Below are 20,844 nucleotides of genomic sequence, written 5' to 3'. Positions count from 1 at the left end.
GCGGGAGGTGTCGCGACGGTGAGAGGACAACAGCGCCGGCGGCGGCGTCCTCCGACTCTGCTACGACGCGGCGAAAGCAGCGCGGGACCTCGACCTATGCTTCCGCCCCGCTTGTCGGCGTCTCGACGACGATGGCCGGCGTCGACGCGCTTCCGCATCGCCGGTCCGTGGGTGGCGGCGGAGCGGTGGGGAGATGTGTGCGACGGGCTTGTGTTTTGGGAGGCAGACAGGCGGGCCAGGGGTGGACAAGGGAGGACGCGAGCGACCAGCCTTTCGCGTCCGCGGCCACGCAAACTCGTCCAAGATTTGGGCCGGGTTTGGGTCGTCCCGGACGCCGCGGCCATCCGTTTTAGGGATGGGTCCGCGCGCTGGGCCGCGGTTTTGTCCGTTTCGACCCATCCGGACGCGCGGGCGCGGGATGGGTCGCCCGGTTGGAGATGCCCTAAGTTCGACCGCTGCCTATGTACCGTGTTCTGGGTTTTTTCGATTTTAGTACCTTTCTAGAACATTTTAGTTTAGTTTTTTCTTCGGTTTTCATTCGTTCTATTGGTTTTCCGTTTTTCTGGCTTTTCCAGTTTTTTCCTTCTTTTCTTTTTTGGCTTCTTTTTTAAAATTTTAATTTCGAACAAAATTTGCTCAGATTCGAAGAAATTTCATTTTTTTTTTTGCTCAGATTCAAAATTAGTTCAAAATACATTTTTTCTCAGATTCAAAACTTAAATTTTTGGTCAGATTCGGAATCTGATTAAATTTAAATGTGGAGATGGTGGTTTTAACCCAGTTCTATGGCATATTCAACCAGAATTGTAACCGTTGGGCTATAGACAAGATCATGTAGGAAAACAGAGAAACATCTTTTTACTTTTGGTGAACGAGTAAATTAATGGACCGGCCCACTCGCGGTGGCGATGCGTCCATCCAGTATGCTATGAAGCGATAGGTAGGCACTCCGGAATTACATCGACCAGGTGGGTGCCTACCAGGCACCGCACATTCCTGGTCGGGTATGGGCCAGCCCATTTTAGCTTTATCTTTTGTTCTTTCGTTTCTATTTATGTTTCTATTTATGTTTCTTTTTTTGTTTTCCTTTTCTTTTCTGTTTCCTTTTTTTTGTTCCTTTTTCTGTTTATATAAGAAAAGGTTGAATTCAACAAACGTTCAAATTTGAAAAAAAATAAATTTTGAAAACCGTTCAAATTGTTTGTATCCCAAAAATATTCAAATTTTAAATATTTTCATATTCGAAAAATGTTTAAATTTCAAAAATAGAAAATCGAAGTTTTGAAAAAATGTTCACTCTCAAAAATTATTTAAATTCGAAAAATGTGTAGATTTTTAAAAATTGTTCAAATTTAAAAATTGTTCAAATTAAAAACAATGTTCAAACTTTTAAATATTTTTAGATTGTAAAAAATGTTCATTTATTATGAGAATAATCAGATTTTGAAAAACAAAAAAACAAATAGAAAAAGAAAACGAGCAAATAAACAGCGGAGAAGGGGCGGCGACAATGCAGGCGGCGAATAATACGGGTCCCTCAGCGGTGAGGAAGACGAGCACGATGCCGATCTTGATGATGAGGCAGAAGCAATGGACCGGGGCAACCGCGTAGCTGCAGGAGCCGGGCGAAGAGGAGGGGGTGGCATGGCGGGCGGCGGTGAGAGGGGTTGACACCATAGTTGTGGTGGTGAAATGAAGTTGTGACCCACTTTTGATAATGATGATGCATGCTCCTCTTAGTTATTAATATGCTGTGAACTTGTGATGTTTTTTATGACTTGATTGATGCTTGTGATCATCTTCCTTACTTGTTATTCTTGTAACATGTTAACGATATTCATCTTAAGACTAGGAACATAAGAAACATCAGGAACAGAGAAAGAAGTAGTAGAAAGGGTGCCTCGACTGGAAACAGGAAGAGAGGTACCATCAGCCGTGATAACACGAATAAGAGAAACAAGAGAGCGAAGAGCAGAAAGAATAGACGACGCAGAGGTCATATGAAAAGAAGCTCCAGAATCCAGATACCACGGGGATGACGTACTCGATCGTGTGGAAGGTGGTGGTCGCGCGGTGCCGGAAGAGACAGGACACGGAACCGGCGGTACTCGTCGAGGAAGAGCCCGTACCGGCGAGCGGACCACGAAGACCATGGATAATGTCCTGATCGAGATAGCGCAACAGCAGAAGATCCCGAAGAACCGGCCGACGACGAGTATCGTCGCGGAGGACGTAAGCTGGGATCCCTCTACCAGCAAGTAGAGACAGTGTGGTCAGTCCTGCCACAGTAGGTGCAAGGAAGTGATGTCGAACCACGAGGCTCCTGGGGCTGACGCTGGCCCTGGAATGGAGGAGTAGGGAGTATCGGCTGTGACGGAGACCGCAACGAAGCCGGCGGCATAGGAGGTCCACGAGCGAGACGGCACAGGGGGGCCACGAGCAGCAAGAACAGAGGGAACCTCAAGAAGACCAGCACCACGAAGACGAGTCTCCTTAGCACGAAGCTCAGCAAGTACCTCAGAGAGCGGAACACAACCACGGGCAAGCAGCTGGGCACGGCGTGGCTCAAACTCCTTACGGAGCCGCGACAAGAACTCAAAAACGCGTTGAAACTCCAGATCTGCGCGCACAGTCAGACAGCAGGGACAGGTGGCACACACCGCTGTACGAAGAGAATCAAGCTGACGCCAAATAGCAGCCTGAGTGTAGAACTCATCAATAGTAGAATCCCTCTGCTGAAGGGCATGCTCCTGACGGACCACAGACAGGTAGAGAGCATTCCCAGACGGCTGATAGCGCTGACGAAGAAAAGCCCACTGAGCAACAGCGGTGGGAAGACCCATAAACTCAGCGAGCATGCCGAGGCGGAACGACCGGAGGTGAGAACAGCGGCATCACGAGCATCCTCATCTATCCACCGAGTGTACTCGGTCAGATCCAGCCGGTAAGTCGCAACGGCGGTAGAGTGGTCCTGGACCTTCCGGTCATAATCAGCCGAGCGGTGTCATCGGCACTCTTGGTTGCATCCTTATCCGCCCGAGTAGCATCAGGGGCAAGGGCAACAGGTGGCGGTGCAACAGGCACCGTAGGAGCAACAGGGCGCGGCGGACAAGAGACCTCGCCAGAAAGCACACCCCAAAGACGAAGACCGCGCATGTGGACGCGCATGAAAGCAGCGAAATCAGGGTAATTCACGCCATCAAAGGTCACCGGGCAGCGAGGGATCGCAATATAGCCCGAGGAAGACATAGCTCTTTTTTTTCTTTTTCTTTTTTTTTTTGCTTTTTTTTTCACTTCAGATCGAAGTCAACGAGCAGGGAGATCGAAATAGAGCGGCGCGGACCAGCGCGGTAGCAGATCGAAGCGCGTGGGAGAGCAGGCAGAGCGGGCGGGGCGTGATCGGGAGGGATCTCCGGCGCGGCCCGGAGGGAGCGCTGAGCGGCGCGCGGCGGGAGCGCTGAGCGGGCGGGGCGGGAGCGCGGAGAGATCTCCGGACGACCTTGCAGTAGCGGGCGACCTTGCAGAAGCGGGCGAGCGGGCGGGGTTGGAGGCGGCCGAGCGATCGAGACGCAGGGAGATCGGCGCGGGAGAGCAGCGGACGGGGCGGCAGATCGGGAGTGGACGGAGATCGATCTCCGATCGAAGACGAGAAGCGGACGGGCGACGGAGAGAAGCAGACCAACGGCAACGACGGCCGGGAAATTTAGAGAACCAATTTCGGCTCTGATACCATGTTAGGCAATATGTGTGTTGTATTATTAGGGGGCCAAAGGCCACAATATATAGTACATGTACAGGTGCACATATGCAGAAAGCCCCCTAACATATAGGAAAACTACAATATACAGATACATACATCTAACGGTATTCAAAGGGAGGCATTCAAAAATCTATAATTCATACATGATCTGCCAAGATAAAGTCAATGGTTTCTCCCACAACCAACACTGCCCACAACAGCTACAGATGGTACGATACTTTCGAGGAGGCACAGAGGAGTACTAGATATGCTTGGTTGATCAGGCTATAGCTATTGAGGGTATGTCTCATTAGCCAACGCCTCCCGCCTCTTGTAGCTATGCCTTTAGGAGAACTGACACCGTGGCATCATGTTAATAGGTTAGTTTCAAAAAATGCATAAAAATGCCACGAAGTATTAAAAAACATATATCAGTTGGTGTAAAACAAGCATGGAGCACCAAAAATTATAGATATGTTTGCAACATATCAACGCGCGGCACGACCGCACAATGTCCCCGCAGTGCAAACGCGGTGGAAATTTGGTTCACATTTGCGTCTTGGCGAATTGGCTGGACACTTTGCGTCAAGCCGCTGGGATTGAGTGCAGATACATTTTTTCACGGTACGGTCGCAAAACAGTTTTGGAGATGCCCTAATGACAAAACTGATAACTTTTGTAGGTCTCAATTTTCTTCCACTTTTGTTATTTTTGCATAGCCGGAAATATGAGTACTTCGAGTTCAGTTTTGCATGTTTACAGGGTACATCATTAGTTCATTACCTACACCTACATTTTTTCAGAAAAAATTGAAACTTCAAAATGTTATTTCCAAAAAAAAAAAAAAAAAACATGTAGCCGGTCTACAAAACGCCATACTCAGTAGTACAACTCTTTTGCTCAAATAACGTGAACTGAGGTTGAGACAATTTTGCTGGACGAAGGGTAACGAGCAAAGAATCCTTGCAAAAGTTAACCAATATATATGCACGGGTTCATCACTATTTTATGGCCTCACGGACTATTCAATAACAACTTACTAACTTCACCATTTTGATTAGATAGAGAGCTTTAACTAGTGTCTCATTCATGCCGTAACAGGTTTTCATTTTCGCATGGCGGTACAACTTGGACTGGCAAAGCCGGCCTGGGGATTAGGGAAAGGTGTCAGCTAGTTTGCAGTTAGCAAGAGCGATTAAGGTCTAATATACAACGTGTGCTTCCGAATCTAGAGGCGACAGTCAACATCTATGGGAGGGGGAGATTGCCACCGGGTAGCAACACCATATTTTACATACAATTAATTCTTACGGTAGAACTTTCCTTAGGGCACCTGGAATGCAGACGGTATGGGCAGACACTAAGATAGATTGCTTAGCCGTAACGTCCAAATCCCACCTAATCCCAGGATTAACTCGAGGGTCGCTGCAAAACGATGGAGTGCTTTGATTCTTTTTTTTATGGGATGATTGGCTTAAGAAACAAACGCTACTGCTACGCTAGAAAGATAAATTAGTGCCTCAACTAGTTTCTTTGTTTGGAGCTACAAATGCTTAGATTAATATTTGTGATAGCTAAATCTTTGTTTCCAACTTAAGGGCTTACATAGAAGTTGCCATTGTACATGCCCTTAGGCATCTCCTACCTGTAGGCCGCACCTGGATTGAAAATAATTGTACTAAACTTTTATACTTAGAATTTAGTTTATTACAGCCTGGGTGTGCTGCACACTGCAAATGCCGCACCGGTCGACGTATAGGAGCCCTCGATGTCAATAGGGGAATAACAGGAGACCACGGTAGATAGACGTAGAAAGGCAGGAATGCCGTTTTGTGAGGATTTTGCTGGTACTGAGGCTAGAAAAGAAAAACTCTAAGGCACAAACTGGTACTGATACATATTCGACTGTCTGTGGCCCTGCATCACCTGTCCCTGCATGTTCTGTGCGGTGACCCAGCGTACCACTGCATGGTGTAGTACACAAGTCGTTGACATAACACAAGTGAAACACCGTTCCACTCATATTACATCTCTCAGAGTGGTACAACAGAAACATATGCGAGTCCAAGGCATGTCTATAGAAGTACACACGAGCTGTTTACATAAGATCAACACAACCTCCTACTTTACAGTGAGGTAAAACTTCCAATAAATCTCCAGAAGAACGACTCGTAGTCTATCTTATTGCTAATTCAAGTTCAAGAGCTACTTGGCTTGCTATAGAAATCTAGCTACTTAGGTGCTATGATTAGGGAAAGGTTCCCTTCTATTACTAGTCTAAGTTTCCACTCTAGCTGATGCGAAGTTGACTCCATTGACTTCTTTGATTGGATTCTTTATCTTGTTGCGGTTGACTCGCTTTGTCTTCGAGTTCCACGGTAGTTTCTCCTTCGGTGCCTTGATCTAAGAAGGGGGTTCAAATGGGATAGAATGAGTACGAGCGTACTCAGCAAGTTCATATTAGGAAATAGGTGTATCATGCACTAGCTACGGACATAGACCGTGAAAGTCATAGGCCAATGCAAGTTTTCATAAACATTTCTTCAAAAGGTTTATTTTATTCCGAAAACTATGCCCGTCGGTCTTCACGGAGTTGACTAGAACTTCGTGGAGTTCCTTTCCCGCCGCGTTCGCAGCTTCCTTCCCGGAACAGGGAGTGACGATCACAATTCTTGATACCCTCTCGCAGAGGTGCGTTACTTTACCCCACAAGAGATCTTAACCATGTTGCCGCCGAGAGTATGTCCCCGTCCACACTTCCTTTGGTGTGAGGCCCGAGTATAAGATCCAAGCCAATCACCGCCTTCTCCGCGACCCCGCAAACCCACCCTTTTGTCCAACCGTACACCCCCGATAGACTTCTCCCGATAATACGGCTTTACTCACGGTGTACTCCGGACAATCCATCATAGATCGTAGAGCTTATCATCACTAATGGATGGGGATTTAAAAGGCTATCCCAACCTATTGCGGCAGTGCCTCCAGCACCCCACCGGCTCTACAGATCCGTTGGCGTGCAGAAGGGAAAAGATACAGCTGACTTCCCCAGAGCCATTATAGATCTTATGGATAACGCGATATGTACGGCGCTAGAATCACTGGACGGCATTGGTACTTAGTCCTAGATGAGTAGTACCCATGCAATGGAACCTCCACCATATCAACACATACCATGGTTCCATTGCCCACCACATAGTCATATTCATAATTGTAAAATAATACTTTGTTTTTCAATGCATGAGTGATAAGTATAGTACTTTGCATATAGTTTGATACAAATAATCAAATGACATGAGCAAGCGATGAACTTGCCTTTCTTGACTGCAAGATTATGCGAGCAAAAGCTTCGATACGTGATAACTCCAAATGCTGAAATACCATCATCGTCCGGTAAGGACAATGTTTAAAGAACTGGCAAAAATGCTATAATGCATAGTATGAGATGCAATCGTCCCGAGCGTAACCTAACCTCGATGATTTAGGATGTATGAGTTGTAAAGATTTCTTTAGGGTTGGTTGCACTTTTAGAATGGTTCTCAAACAAGGTTCTTATTAGGGTTTGGTTATATTAGTATCATAACCAAGTGATATTAGACATCCTAACAATCATACACATACAGAATAGTGATGGAATAATATGTAAAGAACAGTTGTCAATTTTAAGTTCTACAGGACATGGTTGATGATTACTTATACTATACTTCAAAAGAATAACTTTTGAAGAACATGTTGATTAAGATTTAATGAGTATTCTAAAGAAGGATAGGGCTTCTAAGGTTTGATTGACATTTGTACTTCAAAAGAATAACTTTTGAAGAACAAGTTAAAATAAGATTATGAACTACTTTAAATAGGAGCTAAGTGCTATTAGGGTTTACTAATAGGGCTGGTTGGTGCTTAAGTAGAAGTGATCTACATGTAGCAAGTATTAGTAGGTTTATTACTATGGTTTCTCCTAAGCATCATATCAAAGGATGGTTATCAAGGTGTTGCTATGAGTTAGGGTTTACTATGACTTCATATTTGCTTTACCAAATAATCTCTAATAGTTTCTAAACTAAGTGGTTTATCATTTCCTAAGTAAGGTTTAGTTGGATAAGAACATGTGATGTGATTTGCTACACAAAGTTGATACTAGGGTTTATCATTATGGTTCTACTAGGGTTTAATGATTGAGGTTGTTCTTAATGGTATGGTATATAAGAGTGGTGATCAATGGTACTAATTCAATTAACAAGTTAGGGTTTATACCTAGGTGATACTAGTGCATCATGTAGGTTTTAATTAAGAACAGGAACATGAAATGATAATCTCATGTGACTTGGTTTTATGCTAGTGGATCATGTCTTGTATTTGTTGGTCACATAATATGGTTCCCTATGTAAGGTGACATTCACATGATCACATGTGATAAGCAACTAGGGTTTAGGGTTAAAGCAATTTCAAATGATCACATACAATAATGAGATCCAGATTCTAACTTATAATAAAACTAGGGTTTCTAAATTATGATCCAATTCTTAAAGTAATACTTGGTACTAGAATTAATGTGATTAAGTACTTGGAATAAAGTTATTAATAATTTTAACATGCTATTAATTTTTAGAGGGTTTAAGAATTAAAATAATTACTAGTTAGGGTTTATGAATTACCACTAATATTTAAGTTAATGCAATTATGATAAAGAAAATTAATCTTAACATTTTAATTAGTTACTGAATAGTTAAAATTTAAATTTGAAACTTCACTGATTATTGAATTCAATTTGCATTTTAAACAATTAGAAAGACATAATTAATAAAGATAAAAATAAGTGAATTTTTATTTTGACACACATTTTTGTTTTATATTTTATTTGAATAGAGTTTATTTTTGTGAGAATTTTGATATGTTATTTATCTTTTTTTGAGTTGAAATGAAATTTCTATGAATTTGCAAAGTTTCAGACATTTACTGGAATTTGAAATAAATAGGAAAACGATTGGTACTGTGGCTGTTCCTAGCCCTAGTCACTGACCTGTGGGGCCAAGGCCAGGTCAGCATGCCTCGTTGGCCTCTGACCGAGTCAACATGGCTAAGGGCCCTACTGCCACCTCACCTCACCGGAGAAGACGCCGGCGATGCTCCGGTGAGCGACGGCAGGGACGCCAGAGACCCCTAGGGACTATAAAAACTAGTGGGCTCGACTCCTTTCACTATCCCGAGCAAAATGGTACCCTCATCAACACCCGATGGTCACCGGAGTTGCTCCGGTGAGCACATCCGCGGCGGCGCCGGCCGGTCGAATGATGAAACTGAGCTACAAATCACTAAATGATGCAAATAATAGGTCTACAGATGCGTAATGTTACCCTGATCTTGATGGGGTGGTCGGCGAGGTGGATCCTGGACGGAATCGAGCACGAACTCGCCGATACCGCCACAGTACACCGAAAGGGAAATGTCAAATTGGATTGATCCAGAGCTCCCCTGGATGCGTGGCTTTGCCAGCAGAACGACGACGTCGAGGCGCACCTCCTCGACCAAACGGTGAGCTCCGGGGTGGTTTCTATGGTCGTATTCGTGATGAACTCCGGCGACGGTGATTGGATGATGGTGAGAAATAGAGAGCGACTGAGAGAGAATGGATGGGCGGCGAGACATTAGGGTTTCAGGGCGGATCTCCGGGCATATTTATAGACCACGACGGGGTCTGGTTTGCTCTCTCGCTGGCGGCAATGGCCGAGATGCTTGGCTGGTGATGGAGGTGAATTGGGCGTGAATCTTGGCGATTGTTGGATAGGCTCGGACGCGAGAACGATTGAGCGAGGTTCTGAGACTACTGACGACGTCCGGGATTGATCTTATCATCGGCGGGGACGTGTCGAAGCTCCTCCACCGCGCTGTCGTTGCCGGGAAGGAAGACGAAGCTCCTTTTCTTCTCTAAGCCGAAGCGGTAAGGTGGGTCGAATTTGTTCGTGGGATGGGCTACTGGTGGGCTTGGTGGCCTGCTTCGGTTGGTGCGGTGCTGGGCTGCCACTGCCCAATAGGTAAGTCTCTCTCTTTTTCTTATTTTCTCTTTTATGTTTTTATTTACTGATTTGAATTTACTATTTGAATTCAAATTTGAATTCTGTTTTGTGTTGCAGTTCCTAAAATATGTGAATATCGATATCACTTCATGATAATACTCACTGCATAGTTCTTTTATTTACACAACTATTGAATTTTAATTAGAGTGACACTTTGTGAGGTTTAAATAAAATGGAAATTGTTAAGATATTGATCTCCATTCTTTTATAATTTAGGAACCATTTATGTTTAATTGATTTGAAAATTTACCACATGTGCATGGTGAACATGTTATTAGGTTTAACAATATGTATTGTAATATAATTATGGCTAGAGTTTAAATGGTGTTGAGAATGGGATGAATCATGATTTTATGTGGAGGATTATTCCTAAGGTTTTAAGAAGATGGTTAAGAAAGTTCTATAATCACTACTCTGGTTTTAGTAAACTTTAGCTTTAACTAATTAAGATAGATCCTATGTTTATAATTAGCAATGCATTTGCTAATGATGGTTTAATTTATAGAACACTACTTCATTTGGTCTACTAGGATGGAAAGGTAGGGTTTAATATTTTATGTGAACTGATTCCTATGTGAAAGGTTTAGGGTTTTGGGGATGCTTCACTAATTGAAGTATTAAATAGGCATGAGGCATGGCAAGGTTTCACTTATGATCCCAATGGGACTTGGATTGAAATGCAAGGTTTAAATACAATATTATTACTACTCTATACCAGGCATGAGTATTGGTATGGGGTTAACTACTAGTGATATACTTATTATTTTATGTGATAGATGAGATCTAGTAATCATATGGTTTAACTTATTATCTAGGTCTACAAGATATGATCATGCATTAGACAAGATCCACTCATTCCTCACTAATCCCACTTTAATATTCCTCTCATCACTCTCATCCTAGATTCTTAGGGTTTATAATTAATATCAAGTTGTGATGATTATGGAATTGGTTTCCTAAGGTATTGTTATTGGAATAGGTTCTCACCTCCAAGATCAAATATTGACTTGAATAACTAGGATTAGTACTTCTCTAATATTCTTGTATGAACATGGCTATGGTTAGTATTATAACTTCTCTCACTTATCAATGTCTTGGAATATCCTAAGGTCCTACTCAAGAGATGATGATATGATCCTCTAAATATATGGTTTGCCTAGGAATTCTACCTTGGTATCTTCTGTAGCTTGTTCTTCATGAAATCTGATAAACCTGCATCTTGTTGTATGCCTCCACCTCCTAGCTTCTTCATCTTGATTCTAGCTAATTCACATGGAGTGGCTCTATGTGTTTGTTCACATGTATCATGCTACAAGATGAGCAAAGGGATGAAGGGTGTGGCTCTATTTATAGGCTTGAGCAAGCTCTAGTGTCATGACACCTAGGTGGGTGACTCTTGTGTTGGTTTGATGAGTAAGGTGCTTGGTTGTCATGCCCTCATCCATAGCAATCCTTTGAGCATGAGGTGGCAAAGCTTGGAAAGCAAGTCATGTAGATATTTTCATCCCACATGGCATAGAGATTATCCTCTCATATGATTTAGTTTTGGATAGCCAAGTGGCATTTGCTACTAAATATCTTGTGGATGGTTTTATTATTGTGGATGAGTCACTAGATCATATTGGATTGGATTTATATTATAATATTGGTGAAAAGGTTAATGTTGAGGGTTATTTCTCAAGTTTGGATAGTTGGTGTTTGAATTCACCAAGGCATGATCATATGAGTTTCAAAATACTCATAGTTAGTTTTATTCAAATAGTTTGAACTATAATTCGTAATGTAAATGGATTTAGTTTTATGATATTCCATGTATTTAATAAGTTATGATTTAAATAAGAATGTGTGGCTTTTATGCACTTTAGACCCTGTGGTTTACCTTATTTATAAGTGAATTAAATTACACACAAAGGTAGTTGCTAACTTTTAAGTGTTAATAAGTTAGGGTTTGATTCTTAAAGAATGTGTTGTTGTAAATCTAATTCCATTTGATATAATCTATAGATCAAATCATCTCTACCCAAAACAAGGTTTTAGCAAAGATCACAGTGAAGTTTATAGCGCTTGACTTGATGATCTACTTCAATTCCAAGCAAGTCAAGTGAAACTTCGATGATCGTGGTAAGTTTTATTTGAAAGCGCGAAAATCCCCCGGATTTTCTATGCATGAATGCAATGCACACTTTGGTGTTCTCTCATTTTGTTGCCTCTAAACCTGGGATATTACATTCTGCACCTGTTGCTGACTTGGCTGGAGGAAACCTTGATGAACTTGGCCCTGAGCAACGACTCCCTGAGGACCATGAGCCACCGTGGCCTTCTTCTTCATCATCTTCTTAGGCTTTGGTCTTTGGAGCAGCTCCTGGTGCAAAACCCTGCTGCTGAGGCTGACCATAACCGTTGGGCATATGTTGCACATCCAAAGGGGAGTCAGCGGGCGCAACGGAAGAACGGTCCCTGGCACCATGGCATTATACCCGAACGGCGAAGCTTGAGGGCGAGTCGGACCTTGTGTCCTAGGCGCATAGGGAATAAAAGTTGGCATGCTGGTGACCTCCCTCCTCCTCGCATAGACGCGTTGTTGGGGATGAAACCCCGCGATGACTGCTGACCCTCCATGGGGCTACGGCGACAGGCCGCGACCTCAACGAAGGCTGGCCGACACAGCGGCCGCCAAATAAACAGCGGAGAAGGGGCGGCGACAACGCATGCGGCGAATAATACGGGTCCCTCAATAGTGAGGAAGACGAGCACAATGCCGATCTTGACGATGAGGCAGAAGCAATGGACCGGGGCTACCGCGCAGCTGCAGGAGCCGGGCGAAGAGGAGGGGGTGTCGTGGCGGGCGGCGGCGAGACGGGTTGACACCATAGCTGTGGTGGTGGAATGAAGTTGTGACCCACTTTTGATAATGATCATGCATGCTCCTCTTAGTTATTAATATGGTGTGAACTTGTGATGTTTTTTTAGGACTTGATTGATGCTTGTGATCATCTTTCTTACTTGTTCTTCTTGTGGCATGTTAACGGTATGTGGTATTCAAAGGGAGGCATTCAAGAATCTGTAATTCATACATGATGTGCCAAGAGAAAGTCAATGGTTTCTCCCACAACCAACACTGCCCACAACGGCTACAGACGGTACGATACTTTCGAGGAAGCACAAGAGGAGTACTAGATCTGCTTGGTTGATCAGGCTATAGCTATTGAGGCTATGTCTCATTAGCCAATGCCTCTTGTAGCTATGCCTTTAGGAGAAGGAGCACCTCAGTCCTTAGGTACAAGAGAACATGATGAAAAATTTCGTTCTGATAGGATGTAAAATGAAGACTGGTTTATCCAACCTTCCACCCAGTCCGACGGTGTGGGCAATGCAGGGCCGGCTCTAGCCCAGGGCAAGAAGTGCGACGGCCCGGGGCCCAACTTAAACTGGCCTCATTTTTTCTGGCACAGTGTATATAGAAAAAGGTAGAAGAAAAAAATTAGACCCATCTAGCATGCACGCAGCCTAAATTGGACCCATTTAAAGAGTTCTCCCTAGGGCCCTCCAAATCCTAGAGCCGGCCCTGGGGCAATGGCAGTTTCATGTTGCGGGGCAGCGGCGGTCATCAAATTGGCACGACGACGAGGTAGGGCGCGTGAGCTCCGTTTACCATCCCCGACCTGGAAACACGAGCACGACTGTCACTGATCTACCCGATGTTTGCAGCACGGCCAGGGTGGCTCACACACCGGAGTGGTCGTCGAGTTACTCCAAAGTTCTGCTGTTCACGTCGACGCTTGCCGCGAACGGCAGCATCCCCACGTGAAACCCCGAGTCCGTGTGGGTGCGACGACGACGTCCTACCAAAACGGTCGAGGTCTCGAGGAGACTCCCAATCAAGACGAACCCCACGGAGAGTAGACGCCGGCGCGCGATCGTGCGTGCGATGAACTTGAACAATAGATAGAGCTGGCCGCCGTACTACTGGTGACCAGACAAAGTGTACAAATGTGCACGTGGCTGCGGCCAACAGCGAGCCTTACCGATCACTTCGGTCGATTGCCTGTCGGAGTCACCTCACGGTGTCATGTCAACTGTACGCAGGTCAGGTCTTCGAACCTGCAGCTGCAGGTACAGGAAGCCAAAACAAAGAACGGGTAGCCAGAAGCGAAGCAGCCATCTACTGATCTACTCCGTGTCTCCGTAGCATTGTACGTGAAACATTCCGGATATAGGAATTACAATAGGTCTACCACCTCGATCTTGAATACTACCTTCGTCCTAAAGCTTAAGGCTTATATTTTTTTGGAAAGTCAAAGCAAATAAAGTTTAATCAAAATTTTAGAATAATCTATCAATAAATATGATATTTTGTAGATAGCACATGAAAATATATTTCATTATCTATCTGATAATATTAATTTTTTATTTGACATGTTAATGATTTTTTATAAAAACTTAATCAAACTTAACATAGTTTGACTTCTGAAACAAATATAGACCTTAAGCCTTGGGATGGAGGTAGTAATCAGTATTCATCACGAGTATATGGAGCTGTGTGCATCTATTGATGCAGAGGCTGGGGTTTTCTCCCCGTATCGAAAAAAAAACCTCCTCGATCTTGAACAAGACACTCTGAAAGACTTGAGCACCCCCACAAAGTAAAATTTTCCTCACGGCTCGCAACTCAAAATAGGATTGTGTCCATTTTGCAAGCAAGACAGAGTTGGTAAGCCAAATTTTCCGCACGGCTCGCAACTCAAAATAGGATTGTGTCAATTTTGCAAGCAAGACAGAGTTGGTAAGTCCATCACCGCTTCTCCATCCACATTAGGTGCTACAATAAAAGATTGGATCGGCATACCCTGTTTTTTTTTTTGCGGGGCGGCAAACCCTGTGTTCACCCAAGACAATGGCTGGGCCTCTGAATTGGGAATTTTTTTTCCAAGCGACCCAACGAGAGGATCAAATTTCATTACCAAAAGGATAACGAAATACAGCCAGAAGTCCAAAAGCAACCTGTGTGTGGCAGGTGCTTTACAACTATCACAAAAGAAAAAGAAAGAACGCTGCCAAATGCTAGCGTTTTGCATCAAAATGCAAGGAGAAGTTCTCAATGGGGAATTGGTGGAGTATGATGACGGACATCGGAATTCCTTCCCACAAGGACCTTGCCTCTTAAGAAAATTGGAACAAGCATGACAATAGGGTGTCTCACAATAAGCACGCGTCGCCCCTTGTAGTATTAGTAGACAATATCAAGCGTGAGCCAGGCAATATCAAGCGTGAGCCCACGTGTGGGCTTGCGCGGGAGCAAAGTGTTTGGACTTGTATCTCCCATGTTTGTACTCTCTTGTTAAGACTCCTTAATGCGAAGTTTTTATCCTGTTCAGAAAAAAAGAATACATAGTATGTCTTTTTTCCAAAACCAATTATAGAGCAACCGGTCACATGAGCAACAAGCAACACAGCACACCAAACAACTTGGTCTGCAGCATTTTCTGTAGGGCCACAAGCTCTGGCCTCTCAACTCTCGAGGCCCTTTCCTTCCTGGAAGCTTCAGAAACAAGTCACGGTTGTTCCTTTCTCCAGCTTGGAGGAAAGTATGTCACATAATCAAGCTTGGTATCTTCTTATTATTGTTACTGGAGTATCTGCCTAATCTATATCCTAAAGGACTAGCACAGCAAGGTAAACAGATCGAGCACTTTCAGTTTCACCAACCAAATTCAACATATGACCATCTATGATTGGCAACATCTCTGGTCTGCAAGACAACACGATGCTGAAAATCTGGCAATCTGCAGAGACTAACAATTGAACAGCAGAGCTATTACTCACCAGCATGGCAATGACAAAAGTTGCAGCACATGAATCCAGTGCTATGAGTTTAAGTGCTCATCGCCTACATCCACGTACTAAAAGCAAACAAAAGACATGTTCTCCTGGTCCTGCAGACGATGGAGAATTAGGCCATAAACAAGCTAGGCATTTCGCGTGACAGGCAGACACAGCAGCGACAGGAAGCCTTTTGAGCTATGCCAGCCTCGCTCTAGCCTTCCAATGCTAATAAACCACAAGCCTAACCCAGGCAGGTGCATCTAATCTTCCCAGGCCCCCACCATGAGGTGAGAAGCTATGGCCACATGGACTACAGATGGAAATACCTGTAACACTGCGTTGCAAGCAAAATGTTTCCTCCTTGGCTTTGGTGGCAAGAGAGCGTACAGAGATGGTTGAGAAAGTTATGGGTGACAGTTGGAAGGATAGGCCGTCTTCCCCATTTAAACACACACTGCCATCCTTTCTCCTTTCTGCAGTCCCTTGACACACCTCCACACACATGCATACACCAGCAGTCGTTGCCCTGAAGAACTCTTGGCACCTTCATGCAATCCAGCCCTCCCTCTGAATTCCCTGTCCTGTGAAGATTAGCTGGTGTTGGAGGCTTCAGTATTCTTCTCAGGTTATGGGCGTTCAAGAAGCACACACAAAACCACCGCCTTCTTCAGTGCTGCATTGTTAAGGAGATTCAGATTTCTGGAGAAGCATAAGAGTGGGTGTTCCTTGAATTGAATTCCATCTCAAACCTCATTCTGCCTTGTTTCTCTTCTGCCTTGTTTTCCATCTGTCCCTTGTCTTTAGCCTTTCTTTCTCTGTCTCCTACTCCCATAGCTTATGGAATCCTCCCAGATCACTGGGGATGATGGCGAAGAGTGCAACAGTAATGAATCCGGCTGGACAATATACCTGGCCTCCCCCACAAGTAGCGATGATGCAAAAGAGAATGCCAGTGGAGGAAGTAATGTTGAAGATGGCAGTGGCTACATCAGTGAGAGGAGGAAAGGGAAAGAAGCAACCAATGCAGATGATGACGCAGATTATGATTCCCTGGCATCTGATGCTTCCACGGGGCCAGCTCAAGTGAAGGTGCTTGAAGGCAAAGAAGAAAAAGATCATCACAAAAATGATGGTTGTAGCAATGAACATGGCAAGGATGAAAAAGATGAGATACTTACCAAATTCTCCAACAGCGGCAACAAAAAGGTGGGAAAGATGAAGAAAGGGGATGAGAAAAACAGCAAAAGAGGGCACAATAGAAGACGTAGCTCATCAAGAACAAGCTTCTTTTGGTAATTGATGTAAAGTCCTTGCTCATCCATTTTCTTTCTTATCAAGCTAGAATCCATGTTAGAGGCAAGGGGAATTGAAGGCCTTGTGATGGTCCCTGCTATTGCCTTCTAAGGTTTTCTCCATTTGTTAACCACTCCATAGGTTAGTTGTTACTATGCAAATCTGTCAACCTTTCATTATTATTCATTTATTCAATGCCACATAACATTGCATGTTCTCCTATATTTCTATAGACATTAGTGATCACTCTTCCAGATAGACTTCCCCAATGAACTGTTGAGATCACTTCTACAGCCTTCTGCTTTCCCAACATTTTAACATGGAATGTGCAGTTTATAAGTAATCAAAAGTAGTATTGTCTATCAGATGAATTATATCATCTGAACATAGGATTTAGAGGCAAGTTTGTTTCATGCCTTTCTCCGTACCCTTGAGCAAGGAAAATACTATAATCAAAACTAGCATTGTCTATCAGATAAGTTATATATCATCTGAACATAAAGCAAAAATTAATAGGATTTACAGGCAAGTTTGTTTCATGCCTTTTTTCCTTACGTTGAGTAAGCAAATCTTATTTACAATCTTACTACAACTAATGCGACATTTTCAACGGAACCTACTGCAGCTTAAGAATATCTGTAGTGCCCATCACCTACATGCACGTACTAAAGCAAACAAAAGACATGTTCTCCTGGTCCTGCAGACGAAAAGAGATTAAGACATAAACAAGCTAAGCATTTCACGTGACAAGCAGACACATCAGCAACAAGAAGCCTTTTGAGCTATGCCAGCCTCACTCTAACCTTCTAAATTTCTAATGCTAACAGAACCATAGCCTAACCCAGGCAGGTGCATCTAATCTCCCCAGGCCTCTGTCAGGCCCCCACCATGAGGTGAGAAGCTATGTCCACATGGACTACAGATGCAAATACCTGTAACACTGCGTTGCAAGCAAAATGTTTGCTCCTTGGCTTCGGTGGCAAGAGAGAGTACCGAGATGGTTTAGAAAGTTATGGGTGACAGATGGAAGGGTAGGATGTCTTCCCCTTTGAACACAGTGCCATCATTTCTGCAGTCCCTTGGCACACCTCCACACACAGACACAACCATACACAACCTGAAGAACTATTGGCACTTCATGCAATCTAGCCCTCCCTCTGGATTTCACCCTGTCCTGTGAAGATAGCTGGGTGTTAGTCACTCTTCTCAGGTTATGGGTGTTCAAGAAGCACAAGCAGAAAGAATGCCATCTTCAGGGCTGCATTGTTAAGGAGATTCAAAATTCCGAAGAAGCTTAAAGGAGTGGATATTCTTCGAATTCTATCTCAGCTTCATTCTGCCTTGTTTTCCGTTTATCCCTTCCCTTTAGTATTTCTTTCTGCGTCCTACTCCATAGTCTGTTATGGAATCCTCCCAGATCACCGGGGATGATGGCGAAGAGTGCAAAAGTAATGAATCCGCATGGACAATATAGCTGGCCTCCCCCACAAGTAGCGATGACGCACAAGAAAATGGAAGTGAAGGAAGTAATGTTGAAGATGGCAGTGGCCACATCCATGAGAGGAGGAAATGGAAAGAAGCAACCAATGCGGATGATGACGGGGATTATGATTCCCTGGCATCGCTTCCACAGGGCCAGCTCAAGTGAAGGTGCTTGATGGCAAAGAAGAGAAAGATCATCCGACAAATGATGGCTACAGCAATGAACATGGTAAGGATGACAGAGATGAGATACTTACCAAGTTCTCAACCAGCAGCAGCAAAAAGGCGGGCAAGATGAAGAAAGGGGGTGAGAAAAACAGCAAAAGAGGCCACAATAGAAGACGTAGCTCACCAAGAACAAGCTTTTTTTTTGGTAACTTATGTAAAATCCTTGCTCATCTATTTCTTTCATATCAAGCTAGAATCCATGATAAGAGGCAATGGGGAATTGAAGGCCTTGTGATGGTCCCTGCTATTGCCTTCCAAGGTTTTGTCCATTTGTTAACCACTCCATAGGTTAGTTGTTAGTGTGCAAATATGTCGCCCATTCATTATTATTCAATGCTCTATTCTCAATATAGACTTTCAAACATTGCATGTTCTCCTATATTTCTATAGACATTAGTGATCACTTTGTCCAGATACACTTTCCAATGATCTGTTGAGGTCACCAACCCAACAGGACAATTAATTTTAATGGTGTTCTGCTTTCCTAACTTTTTTATAGGTTAGACGTCTACATTTGGTTAAATGGAGATCTCCTTAATGGTGTTTCTGTCAATTATCTTTTCACGTTTAATAAGTAACCAAAACCAGTAATGTCTATCAGATAAGTTACATCATCTGAACATAAAGCAAACATTAATAGGATTTACCGGCAAGTTTGACTAATACTTTCTTCCTTAGCCTTGACTAAACCAAAAAATCCTATCATCCATAGTAGATAAATCTTACTATAACTCATGCAATATTTTCACATTTAACCTACTACCGCTAGGAATATGTTCCCTTACAAGGATTAAATCATTAGGCAATGTAACATATTTATTGCTGAACAAAACTAATAAACAATTTAATATGCGAACAAGTGTAGGTTATAGAGCATCTTAAGTAAACATTACAATGGTACAAGGTACAAGAGCCTCCAGCTATCACCTGATATGTGCAATTCACTACTCTTTGCATCTACAGTATTTTCCTATAAGCAGCCGTAGCATCAGATGGAGCACCTTCTACTGGGCAAATGATGCGCAAGACGGCATTAACTCCAAGAGTAATCTCGTTCCTGAGATAAAAGAATGAAACACTTAGTAAGGGGAATGGTAATCAATTCATCACTAATCAGTTGGTACTACATGATAAGCGTTTTTTTCAAGAAAAACATGATAAGAGTTTGATTGAGCTAGTACAGACAGGTAAAAAAAAAAGGGCAAGTGTGTTATTACAGATGTGTTTGCAAAACACATCTAAAGAGTTAGTTCAGATGCTGTGGGCACTGGGCACAACCAATTTTGACAGAGCTTGCAGCAGATAAGCATGCTAACAACCATGATTGCGAATGATACAGCTGATGTTCCATATTGAAAGTTACGACTTTCCAAAGTAGGCACGGACGGTGAAGTTTCTAAGTTTAAGCCGTTTCACTCAGCAGCTTCTCCATTTGATGGAGAAACAAGATTTAAGACCATTATGGTATTCTATTCTTTTTTGCCTGAAGAATGCATAAAAGTAAACTTCATTCAAAGGCATCATAGCCAGCTCAAAGTCCAAAAGAGAAAGAGCCGTAATCATCCAGGTTAGTATGCCTAATCTCACACCAGATATTCTCACAAACCAACTGAACAGCACAGACGATCTTTAGTGAATATCAATCCAGGGTGTTCCAGCTTGGAAGTTGGAACCCTCTAGCCCTCTACCAAGCAATCAATCAATCAATCAATCAGAACAAGGCTAAGACAGTGAGGGGAGCTAACGGTTCCTTCAATTCGGGACAATTTGCATAGCAATTGCTAAAATGTTGGGGAGACAGGGTCAGGGGAGAAGGTGCAGATCGCAACGTAAATGCACTAATGTAACACAATACAAACTGCTAGGGCCTAGGGGAATGGTGCATAATTTGATTTCCGGGGATGATTTCCATGGTTGCAAAGTAAGACGACCTATTCCCGCTCCAGACCATCGTGGCACCGTCCATAGCTACCTATCAACATAGCCAGCCAGGAGGAGGTACGAACATGTGGAGCGAGCACATTGTTTCTCCCGATTCCATCAAAATTCTCCAAATATATTAAGGCCAAACAAATCGATTCGAGCGCGCTACGCTCTAAACATTCGTCATCATCCATGACATAATTTTGTAGGAATGAATTGAAATAAACCGATGGAATCTTGGTTTGTACCGAGGGGGGGCGTGGACCTGGTGTGGGGGGAGGCAGC

At 43.5% G+C, this 20,844-nt stretch overlaps 1 protein-coding gene and 2 pseudogenes across 1 annotated transcript; 2 read left to right on the top strand and 1 right to left on the bottom strand.

Annotated features, from left to right (window-relative positions):
- LOC124657072 overlaps nucleotides 1-12,205 on the bottom strand; it is a 34,623-nt pseudogene extending 22,418 nt beyond the window's left edge.
- Nucleotides 12,206-16,470: 4,265 nt separating this feature from the next.
- LOC124651043 (protein SOB FIVE-LIKE 3-like) lies at nucleotides 16,471-16,981 on the top strand. The gene has a single exon (XM_047190193.1). The coding sequence runs from the start codon at nucleotides 16,471-16,473 to the stop codon at nucleotides 16,927-16,929; it is 459 nt and encodes a 152-aa protein (XP_047046149.1). The 3' UTR covers nucleotides 16,930-16,981.
- Nucleotides 16,982-18,328: 1,347 nt separating this feature from the next.
- LOC124657071 lies at nucleotides 18,329-18,924 on the top strand (annotated as a pseudogene).
- The last annotated feature ends 1,920 nt before the right edge of the window (nucleotides 18,925-20,844 follow it).

This window comes from Lolium rigidum, chromosome 5 (genome assembly GCF_022539505.1).
Source record: "Lolium rigidum isolate FL_2022 chromosome 5, APGP_CSIRO_Lrig_0.1, whole genome shotgun sequence".
Lineage (NCBI taxonomy): Eukaryota > Viridiplantae > Streptophyta > Magnoliopsida > Poales > Poaceae > Lolium > Lolium rigidum.
Note: the sequence above shows the minus strand (reverse complement) of the source record. Positions and strands in the feature narration are given on the sequence as shown.